We start from the raw sequence: 11,847 nt of genomic DNA, 5'->3' as shown, positions 1-11,847 counted from the left end.
CCTCTACTGCCCCATTTACAATGAGATCAGGGCTTAAGTATTAATGGCAGATGTGCTCAAGGGCTCCGATCCTGAAAAATAGAATTATCTTCTTGCAGATGTGTTTCCAATTGTCAGGAATCAAACTGCCACTTTTGCTTTGCTGTCATGTAAACTTAGAAAGAAATACTTAAGCTCTTAGTTGTAGCTTTGACTTTATTTTGTTGTAACCTTTTTACATCTAATATTTCTTACATTATTCTATTTAATAATTGTTTATTTTATTGTTTTATTGTTATTATATTGTATTCTATGGCATTCCTATGTATGATCTGTGGTTACCACAATAAATTTATTTACATTACTTTACTGAAACTAATTCCTCTCCAGACAAAGAGAGGACTTGAGATTACCCACAAGTGCTCCAGACAGCTTTTCCTCACAAGAAGACTGCAAGATAGTGGTCTCCAATGGGATTAGAGCTCTGGGAGACAAGGCAATAACCATCTTGCTCAAACCACAGTCAGCACCTTTCAAAGAACACTAAGTTTGCATAGTTCCTTTTCTAATCACTTTTGGAAATTGCTCATTTACTGCTTTTCAGATATTAGAAACCTTGGATCAACAAGATTTACCGTACTGGGTGACTTTCCTTCAACCCTTACTGAAAGAAAGTATTAACTACAAAGTTAAGAACTTGATTTTTTTTTTTTTTTGGAATAAACAGCAGAAGGGTGATTAAAACTTTGATTTTAGAAAGAGACAAATGGACTAAGGGATCAGATAAATTTTAAACAAGATCTGGAATTAATTATAAACAATCCTTCCCATGGTTTTTTTTTTTAAATAATAAAGTAAGGTTTTAAAAATTGGACACTAGAGGGACTAGAAGGAACTAAAGATTATAATTAAAGGAGAAGAACTCTCAAACTCAACGTACAATTACAGAATGAAGCAAGTATTTTAACATGGGACATATTAAAGGATATTTTTGAACAATGGACTCAGAAGATTTCTATCCTTTATGATGTAGAGTGTTTCTCAAAGAAGCTCTATAGAACTATCTTAGGTGCACCTATGTGTAGGGTTTTTTGGGGTGGGGGAGGCAGAAACTGGCACATATAAAATTAAAACCAAAATAATTACTAAAGCATTTAATGGCTTGGTTAGATATCTTTCACCAACAGTTTTGTGACTCATCCTTTTGAAGCCAATGAAATCTTTTACTTAATGTTGGCTTACTAATCATATGCATTCCTTTGGCTTTTCACTACAATTCTTTCTGAATTCCAATAATGCAAATGATCATCAGCTATTTAACAACAGGGCTTGGGATAGTTTTGCCCAAAGGATTCTTTCCAAAGTTTCACAAAATAACTTTGTTCCCTGGTACTCCCTCAATAAAAGCAAAATTGAGTATGAATACTATTTAAGGTGTATAACAGAAGCTTCCCTCAGAGAGACATTCACTAGGTTACTGTTGCAACAAATATCTTTTGCAGCCAGGAGGGTCAATTCCTTAAAATCGCTTATAATACGAGTTTCTGCCCATGTTGCATCAAAAATATAGAAGAGTTTTCCCATGATTTATTGTACTGCCCTATTTCCTGCTTTTGCTCTGGGGGAAAAAAAAATGGAGCTTCTCTGGAAGGGGAAATTATCTTGGCCTGATTCATACAAAATTGAAATTTAATGATTTGAAACAAGGAAACTCTATGCCTGAGACTAGCAAATAATTAAGCTGTTTACATATTTGGTTTGTATGGCCGCCCATCTCATCTAAGTGATTCTGAGCAACTCATAACAAGTGATAAATTTTAAAAAGAGTTGTGACTGATAGTTTAGACCACCATGCTGGCTGGGGAATTCTGGAGGTTGAAGTCTACGTATCTCAAACTTGCCAAGTTTGAGAAACCCTGGTGTAGACCAACGCAAACTAGGCTGCTCACAGAGCACTCACAACTGAGAGGATGTGTTGCTTCCCTGCCACATGATGGACTGCATAGCAATGAAAAATAAAAATGGTCCAATGTTACTATGAGGGAGAGTGAGGCTCCATTTAGGGACCCTACTATATGTACTGAATGTACTGTGAGGGATGTTGTTACCTCAGAAGTGTTAAGGTAAATTTAACCTATTATTATGAGGGGCTTCTGTTTGTGAAACAGGATGTATTTACCATTTTGCCCTTCACCTAAGATAACATCCAGACTTATGCAAATATCATATACTGTATGTAACTAGTCCTAATAGGATCCAGGCTCATATCCAAAGTTTAAGCCACAACAAAGGTCAGTTCTCTTCTAAAGGATTGAACTAAGAAATTATAGTTATAATACCTATCAGCCATTGGTACTTAACATATATCAGCCACTGGTGAATGGTACAGGCAGATACTTGCTATGGTTCATGGGGTCACGAAGAGTCGGACACGACTTAACGACTAAACAACAACAACAACAGTCTGGTTAAAGATTCCCTGAACAACTACAAGAAGTTCTCTGTGATGGTAAACCCATGCCATCCTAAAGATTAGTCCTAAAATGGTACATTTTCCAGTAAACATTCTCTTGACAAACTCTCTCTCTCAACTTCCATGATTCCCCCTTTCTATCACATAACCTTTTCATAATTTGGTTGATGGACGTTTTTCTATCAGCTGGCATCCTTCCTAACAGACATCTGGCTTGATCCATTACTGGTTGAGAAAAAGTATTTAGTGGAAACAGTTCCTCAAAATACCAGAGACAGCTTGGAAATTAAATACAGAGATTTTCCTTGATATGTAATTATTTAAATGACTGTGATTAATTCTGCTTCCATTAAAAACCCTTCTGAAGGCTAGGTAAACACTAGGATAGCTAAGGATTGAGACATGATAGAAGTATTTACAGCTTCAGTGGAGAATGGAGCACTGAGAGTAATTGACGGACATTTAAATAAGATTAGGACAATAGTAGGGAAACTTCAGAATAAGGTGGAAACTAGACCATCTGTAGATAACTGGGATCTGACTAAATAATGGCACGACTATTGCTTTCAATGCTATTATTGCCACATACAGTATGCATGACAGAAATGACAGATTGTACTAGCAACGATCCTCTTCCCTTTGTACACAATTATTTTCAAGCTGGTGACCTTATCATTGGTGGTATCTCCTCTCTAATCAACATTCCTACAACTCCATCTAGCTTCAGTGAAGATCCCCACCGTTTGTTTAATGATGAGCCTCTGTAAGAAATCTTTTTTTTCTCTGTCTCTCTCCCCCTTCCTTTTTCCATCTGTATGTACATGTGTGTTATTGTATGTGTAAGCTCTTATTCTTAATTATGCATATTTAACACAAGAATATTATCAAAAGTAATTCATACTGAAATGTATGCACATAAAGTAAACATGGCATTATGCTTCCTTCCTTGCATATGATCCTTGAGGGAGGAACTAAAGAAAGACAAGAGTCTAGGACGACAGCCAGGGATTTGTTTGGGACCCAGTTGGTATACTTGGTTGGGACTAAAGCAGCAGTTCTTGACATCAGTTGTCTCTAGCAAATAATTATGTAAATTTTAATTTTACAATGTCTGTTTCATTTAATTGCCATAAAGCACAATTAGGAAAAAAAAAAAAAAAAGGAAAATACATTTTTCTCACAGGAATATCCCTAAGATTTTTTTTCACACCCCTTAGTTCAGTGCTGGAATTAAAATATTATCTTTAACATATTGGTCTATATGCATTTAATGGTATATCATTTTGTTGCTAAGATTTCCATAGCATAGCTTAGCCCAGAAGTCTTAGCAACAAAATGATATACCATTAAATGTATATAGAAGTGGAAGAATTATTTAAATGTTTAATTGGGTACAAATTATTTTTAAGACAGCACAAGATCCTTTTTTTTCAAACTGTTTAAAAAATTTAAACAGCCAGTTTGGTGCAGTGGTTATGGTGCCAGCCTAGAAACTGGGAGACCGGGAGTTCCAGTCCCACCTTAGCTACAAACCCAGCTGGGTGACCTTGGGCTAGTCTGTCTCTTTCAGCCCTAGGAAGAAGAAGGCAATGACAAACCACTTCTGAAATCTTGCCAAGAAGACTACAGGGACTTTTCTAGGCAGTCACCATGAGTCAAGTCTGATTTCAAGGCACAAAACCAAACAAACCATCATAAAAAATGCCAGGGGATATTTGACTGAAAACTTATTCTCGGTCCATCCAAAATATTTCTCACATAAATTATTTAAAAATTCAACAAAATAAAACTTTGAAATGGTATTGACTGGAATAGTATGACATAATCTGACACAATCAAAGTTCTTTTCTGGAGGACTTTAGTGAAGCATAAGCATGTAACAATTATTCATTAGATGCAGAACTTCTTTTGATGCAATATCCAATCCTGATTTCAGTGTCCTTACCAAGTACTATCAACATATCTTGGCCTTGATATTTGCTGTGAAGGAGATCAATGAAACCCCACAGACCTTACCCAACATCACTCTGGGCTTCAGGATCTATGATGACTATGCTGGGAGATATACAAAATATGCCACAATGAAACTTTTCTCTATTCAGAAGAAATTCATTCCCAATTATAAGTGTGAGATCCACAACAAACTAATTTCAGTGATTGGAGCTCTTCATTCTGGAATCTCTTTTGCAATGGCAGATATTTTGGGCATCTACAAAGTCCCACAGGTAGGATTTATAGCCTCGTATGCATATGAATTGAAGGCAGTGTTTAAAGAAAATATCTTTACGAAACACATAAAACATTGCCAATGTACTTAAGAGTCAGACTCTGTAACATGCATTTTAGAACTTAATGTGGTGATTGGAAGTCAGTTGTAATAAAGTTGTACATAAATATACATAGAGGGAATGTGATAATTTCCTGATAGCCAGGAAATCATTATTATGATAATTTTAATGAACTAACATTTTTTCTAAGCCTTCTGGAGTTTGCTTCTTTGTATGCTTTGAAGCCAGATACATAATGGTGGCTCTTACTCTATTAAAAATAAATAACAACATTAAAGCAGGATACAAGGGGAAGGAGTCTATAATTCTAAGTATTCCTAGGAACACACTTTCCCTTACATTTGGAGAAGAAAACATGTAACTTTCATTAAGTTCTCCCTGAAGTTATTTAACCCCTTTCTTCCTTGATGCCTCAGACTTAAATGTAGGAGAACTGAAAAGGGGTTTTGCTTGACAACACGTAATATTGTGACCATTCTTTGAGATATAAAATAAAAAGTGGGTGAACTTAAAACACTTCCCAAATATATCTTTGGTTTTCCTTCTGGCTTAACACATCCAAGTATAACTTTTTTAAAGCTTAGTATGCATTGTGAATCCAGCCAATTATAGTAATTTTAACACAACATAGGTGCTTCTTTTTAAGTGATTGTGATAGCGAAGGACAGTAGCCAGACAGAGTGGCATCCCTGGGGACATCCCTCAGTATGCCCAGTTCTTTTGCCTGACCCAGTGTCTCTGTGGATGACGGACAATGAAGATTGTGGTAGGTGAGTTCAGTGACAGCCAATGTGTTGTTGTGGGACAAGAGGTGGACAGGAACAGCCATAGCCACAGAAGCAGACTTGGTGACTTTCTCTCAGTCCAACTTGGTTCACAGAGTTGTTACGGAGAAAAATGAGAAGAGGGAACACTATGTAGGCTGCCTTGAGCTCCTAAAGAAAGGGAGCATACCAATCTAGTCAAATAAATATATGTGCTAATAAATACATCAGAAACTCAAGAACGTCAATTTCAAAGTGGAGTTCTCCTGCATTAAAAACCTGTTGAAATGCTTGAAGTAAGGAAACTGATTTCTGTTTCAAACACGGGCATTTTTTCTTATTTCATTTACTGGTTTATAGAAAAGTATACATTCAGGAAGTTGGCAATGCAATTTTTAGAGAAAAGAATAGGAAAAAAAAGCATGACCTCCTTTACCAAATTTGTCCTGGGTTGTTTTTGACAAAGCTTATTCCAATTATGGAGAAACCTCTAAGGTTAACGAACATTTCCCACCACGTTGGCGTACCAAATTGTGAGAACATACTGTAGATAAAAAGACATACAAAATATATGATGAGAAGGAATAATGAGCACATGTGAGTCAGTAGATATTAAACAATGGCTATTTAGTACAGTGCTCAGTCCAATAATATTGAAAGGGTTGTAAGTGCAAAGGCAGAGAAATTGTGTCAGAATGTCACAATGCAGGTTTTGTGTTTTACTTCTAATCCCCACCCCTTATGGATGCTCATGATGCAAACACAAATATTAAATTAGCCACCAAGAGTTGTTTGGAGTGTGAGGTCTATCAGAAATCTAATGAATAAATAAAATAAATGCAAATAACAATTGTTATTCTTGTACAAATCTTTTAACTTTTCCTTTTGACAGATCACATACGGTTCCCCTCTGCATAAGAATGATAGCTCTGAAGCACATTCTTTCTATCAAATGGCCCCAAATGAAGCCTACCAATACAGGGTGATAGTCCAGCTACTTTTGCACTTCAGGTGGACATGGATTGGGATCATTTTTAAAGATGAAGATGGAGAAAGATTTGTGCGCACTATTTCCTCCATGTTTATTTCTCACAAAATCTGTGTTTCTTTCTTGAAAAGACTTAAGCCATTTTATTTAGGTACCATTTTTGATGACCTGGATTGGCTTGTGGAAATGTACCTTTTTTCCATGAGAAGTAAAGGGAATGTAGTGATAATTTATGAAAGAAATATCGTGATTTTGAGATTGTTGCTCTATCTACCAGAAATGGAAATAGTGTCTAAGGAGCCAAAAGGGAAAGTGTGGATCATGACAGCTCAGACTGATCTTGCATCATTTTTCTATCAAAAGAAGTGGGATATCCAAGTCCTCCATGGTGCTCTCTCCATCACTGTTCACTCGAATGAAGTTCCTGGTTTCCAACAGTTTCTTCAGACTAGAAACCCTTTCTTATCGAAAGATGATGGTTTTATCAAAGATGTGTGGGTACATGCATTTGATTGTGTATTTCCTAAACTGCCCCTACCTGAGGAAACGGATAACACCTGCACTGGGAAGGAAGAGCTGGAGACACTTCCTGGAGCTTTTTTTGAAATGACCATGAGTAGCCGTAGCTATGGTGTATATAATGCCGTCTATGCAATAGCACATGCTATACAGGCCATGAGGTCATGTCAGTTCAGACAAAGAGGAATTGTGAATGGACAGACAGCATTTCTTCAAGATGTGCAGCCATGGCAGGTAATGTAGCATATTTCTCAATTCTCATATTATAAATTAGCAATTGTGTAATTATTGTATTTTATTAAATCCTTTGAGCAACTCTTCTGTAAGGTTTTGGGATCCATTCCTACATATGACCTAGGAATCTGTGTGAAAACTGCCTCATATTTAGAACAAGGAAAACAGTAAGAATAGTATGTTTCTGTTGTGTTGTTTATCAGGAACAGTAGTTGTAGTAGTAGTTGTTGTTGCAGTAATGTCCATTGAGAGACATTTTGGTACAGTTGTTAAGGCAGCAGACTGGAAACCAGGAGACCAGGAGTTCTACTCCTGTCCTAGGCCAAAACTAGCTCGGTGACCTTGGGCCAGTCACTTTTTTTCAGCCCTAGGAAGGAGGCAATGGCAAACCACTTCTAAAACTTTGCCAAAAAAACTGCGAGAACTAGTCCAAGACATCACCAGGAATCAACACTAACTTGAAGGCACAAAAAATAATTTACTTTAATATATAAAACTTAGTGATGATGATGAATTCTTCCAGGATAGAACTGGTTCTGGTTCGGTAGTTTGGGGACTTTTTCCTTATTTGGTGCTTTGAGCCCTGTTTTACAGCATAATCCATCACGGGTTCTTCATTCTCCCATAAGATTTTTAGACTAGATATGTGGAAAAATTTGTCTGGTCATACTTTAATCCATTCTTATTTTCCTGTCTAAACTGAAGATTCTTATTTCAGTTTTGAAATTTGAATTGCAATGGAGAATTACTCACTGGTTCATTTGTGTATTTGGGAGGGTGCTGGAAGGACAATTTGAACTGGGGTTTTCTACTGCTTACCTGCAGTCAAATCTGACTGATGTGAGCATTATTGAATAGAGATTTATTACTGTTTTTTGTATCCCTTTCCATTTTTAGATTTAATAGGTAATTTTTCACTGTTGTACCTTCATGAACATCTGTGCAGTGAAGTTCTGATGAATGAACAAATGAAGAAAAACAGAAATAATATATAATGGTGATAGGGGTTGGGATTTAAAAATGATCTCTGACATCTTTTTGCAAACTCCTGTGCTCTCCTTTGGCATGCAGCTCCACTCATTCTTGAAAAGGGTCATCTTTAACAATAGTGCAGGAGATCAGATTTCTTTTGACCAGAATGGAGAACTGGTAACTGGATTTGATATTGTAAACTGGGTCACTTTCCCAAACCAATCCATTCATCATGTTAAAGTTGGAAAGCTAGATCCTTGGGGCCCTTCAGGAGAGATCTTTACCATCCATGAAGATGCGATTACGTGGCACAGCAGTTTTAATCAGGCAGGTTTTGTGTTATACTGATATTAAAAATAATTCTTTTATATAAATGTGTGTACATATGTGTATGAATTTTCTTCCTCTCTCATACACATGCATAAATTGTGTGTGGGCAGTTAGTACATTGGAACAAAGAGTGGCTAAAATAAGATACTTCTCCAAAAAGGCAGCACCTCAACTATTATGGGAGTTGCCATTAAAGAATCAGGTGTACTCTGAAGGGCTGGAAAAAATTCCAGCAGAAGGAAAAGGATAGGTTTGATAGATGCTTTTTGAACCTGGAATTATATTATGAATTAATAGAAAAGCTAGGTCGGTGTACTGGTAAAGGCAGCAGTCTGGGAACTGGGGGACTATGAGTGTCATTCCTGCCTTAGGTACAGAGCTAGTTGGTGACCTTCAGCCAGTCACTCTCTCTCAGGCCTAGGAAGAAGGCAATGGCAAGTTAGTTCTGAAAATGTTGCTCAGAAAACTGCACAGAATAGTCCAGGCAGTTGCCAGGAGTCAAGATTGATCAGAAGGGACAAACACAGAGAGAGAGAGAGAGAGAGAGAGAGACACACACACACATACAGTGGGTTATAGAGCTCTGAATATAATTCTGAAGGTAAGTTCAATACGTCACAAAAGACCATCTGAAAAACCTATAAAACTATGTAAAGTGTTTGCATTTTTTCTTCTTCACTGCAAGCTGCCATATTCTTAAAATTTTGATGCCTAAAGGATATTTTTTCCCCACGGTACCTCTAAAATATTTCTAAATCCACAGCCATATAGGATGGTTAACTCTCCTTCCTGTTCCTTCACTAGGCCCTGCCAATTTCTTCATGTACTGAGAGCTGCCTGCCCGGTTATTTGAAACAAAAGCAAGAAGGGAAGCAGTTCTGCTGTTACGATTGCCTCCCCTGCCCTGGAGGGAAAATATCCAGCCAGCATGGTAAGAGTCTTCAGGATCAGGTGATTGTGTCACTCCATGATGCTTATGAAAAAGATCCAGGCATATAGAACAATGACAAAGGAAGATTTTTGTTCCAAGAATGGTAGTATTTAATGTCCATGTGGTCTCTGAGGAAACCCAAAGGATCCATACATCAGCCGGGATAAAACTATTATTTATTAGTGTCTAAATATAAAAAGTTTAGAAAAGGGTCAGATTTTATATAAGTGACACACAATGAAAATTTTATATAAGTGACACAAAATGAAACAAGGTACTTTAAAATATAAATTTGTTGTGATTCACTAGTTAAGATGTCAGGGATATATAGTATAGTTTTTTTCTGCTTATCAATCAACCCTTTCCTCACGAGGTATTAATACAAGGTGTCCTATTGTACTTCAGAGTTAACACTGTTGGCTGTAGCTAGAAAGGAAGGGACTCTGCACTCTCTGAAAGAGCAGAGATTTCCACTTTCTGATACATTGGATTTTAAACTGATTTCTCTTGAGCAGCTCTTCTCAAGCATTCCAAGAGGGCTAAGATGAAAGAGTTATGGGGTTATGTGGAAGACAAAATATAGACTATTATGATGAAAACAGAACAGACTGAGATAGAACCACTAAGCAAAACAGAAGTCACAAATATACTGCTTATAATAAGGATATACTCATATGTAAAATATTGCACCTAATTTTGTCAAAAAAAGAAAAAAAACCCACTGAATGATATGAAGGAATTATGTTCATGATAATTATTAATTAATCTGGAATAATTTATGAGATGGCAATCATAGCTGAACCAGTCTTTTCATCTTTAGACGTGGATGACTGTTCTGAATGCCCACAAGGTCAATACGCAAGCAAGAAGCATGATTCGTGCATTACGAAGAAATTGATTTTCTTGTCCTATGACAATCCTTTGGGTATGAGCTTAGCTATATTGGCCCTTTCCTTTTCTCTCTGCACTCTTTTGGTGCTAGGAACATTTCTGAAACATCACAACTCTCCCATTGTCAAAGCCAACAACCGGGATCTCACCTACATGCTCCTTGTCTCTCTGTTGCTTTGCTTCCTCTGCACACTGCAGTTCCTCATTCCTCCTGGGAATATCATTTGCCTCCTCCGGCAAATCACTTTTGCCATTGTCTTCTCTGTGGCTGTATCTTGCGTGTTGGCAAAAACCATCATTGTGCTTTTAGCATTCATGGCCACCAAACCGGGATCCCGAGTACGGAAGTGGGTGGGGAGACGACTGGCCATCTCCATTGTCCTTTCTTGTTCCCTTATTCAAGCAGGCATTTGTATAGCTTGGTTGGCAACGTCTCCTCCCTTCCCAGATATGGACCTACACTCAGAAAGTGCAGAAATTGTCCTGCAGTGCAATGAAGGCTCAGCTACTATGTTTTACTGTGTCCTGGGTTATATGGGCTTCCTGGCAGCTTCCAGTTTTACAGTGGCTTTTCTTTCTAGGAAACTCCCCAGCACTTTCAATGAAGCAAAATTCATCACTTTCAGCATGTTGATCTTTTGTAGTGTTTGGGTATCTTTTGTTCCAAGCTACTTGAGCACCAAAGGGAAATACATGGTGGCTGTGGAGATCTTTTCCATCCTGGCCTCAAGTGCTGCATTATTGGGTTGCATTTTTCTCCCAAAATGCTTCTTAATTTTTCTGAGGCCACACTTAAATATCAGAGAAGAGCTAATGAGGAAAAAACATTGAAAGAAGGTATACTGAGAACTTTCTCTTATAATCAGCATCCCCTGATTGTATACCATTCAGATTTATTTCTGGCTGCACTAGCTTATAAAATCTATGTATCGATCAATAAATGTTTTAAATATTTTGAATACTGAATATATTGTATTTGAATTCTTAGGGGACAATTTTTGACCTAGAAATACTTTGAATCATTTCAATTGTAAATATATAAAGCAACCGTAACATCATAGCAGATTCCTAAGGCAGACTCATCACATCCAAATTGTCAGAGTCTTTAAGGACCAGTTAGCCTGTGACCTCCTCACTGGGAAAGTGACAAATGATCCTGCAGATAAGAGCCAAAACGAATGCTGCAAATGCAGTAAATCTGCCACCCATGCAAAAGCAAGGGGCCTCAGCACACTTCAAGGGAGGAAGTTAAATCTATAAATACAGAACTCACTAATCTGTGAGAAAAACTAGCATACATCAAAACAACAATTCTGACACCCCTTCCCAGTGCTGGTAGTGATATGGAAGTCCAGCCGCAACTTAATACCTCTGCCCCATTGAGCTGGCTCATCTTCTAAACTATCTCAAACCGCTGCCTGTTTTTTGTTGCCAGAAATCTACTCTGAAGTCCTCACCAATAACAATTAAAGTGACAC

General features: G+C 37.3%; 1 protein-coding gene across 1 annotated transcript; it reads left to right on the top strand.

Moving 5' to 3' along the window:
* Window positions 1-3,057: 3,057 nt before the first annotated feature.
* On the top strand, window positions 3,058-11,200 carry LOC103061005 (vomeronasal type-2 receptor 26-like). Its single transcript, XM_088142478.1, has 6 exons — window positions 3,058-3,215; window positions 4,389-4,677; window positions 6,397-6,515; window positions 6,624-7,245; window positions 9,352-9,478; window positions 10,299-11,200. Exons 1-6 carry the CDS (start codon window positions 3,058-3,060, stop codon window positions 11,198-11,200), a joined length of 2,217 nt encoding a protein of 738 aa, XP_087998604.1.
* The last annotated feature ends 647 nt before the right edge of the window (window positions 11,201-11,847 follow it).

Source organism: Python bivittatus, unplaced genomic scaffold, assembly GCF_059951505.1.
Source record: "Python bivittatus isolate LINGU-HERP-01145 unplaced genomic scaffold, Pbiv_v1 ctg000440_np1212, whole genome shotgun sequence".
In the NCBI taxonomy this organism is placed as follows: Eukaryota; Metazoa; Chordata; class Lepidosauria; order Squamata; family Pythonidae; genus Python; species Python bivittatus.
This window is presented reverse-complemented; position numbering and strand designations above follow the sequence as displayed.

What these genes read in the sequence shown, in the direction of transcription:
- LOC103061005 (XM_088142478.1), top strand. Translation starts at nt 3,058, where the DNA reads ATGACAGATTGTACTAGCAACGATCCTCTTCCCTTTGTACACAATTAT. An exon ending in GCATCTACAAAGTCCCACAG is followed by an intron (nt 4,678 to 6,396) that starts GTAGGATTTATA and finishes TCCTTTTGACAG; the next exon opens with ATCACATACGGTTCCCCTCT. An exon ending in GAAAATATCCAGCCAGCATG is followed by an intron (nt 9,479 to 10,298) that starts GTAAGAGTCTTC and finishes TTTCATCTTTAG; the next exon opens with ACGTGGATGACTGTTCTGAA.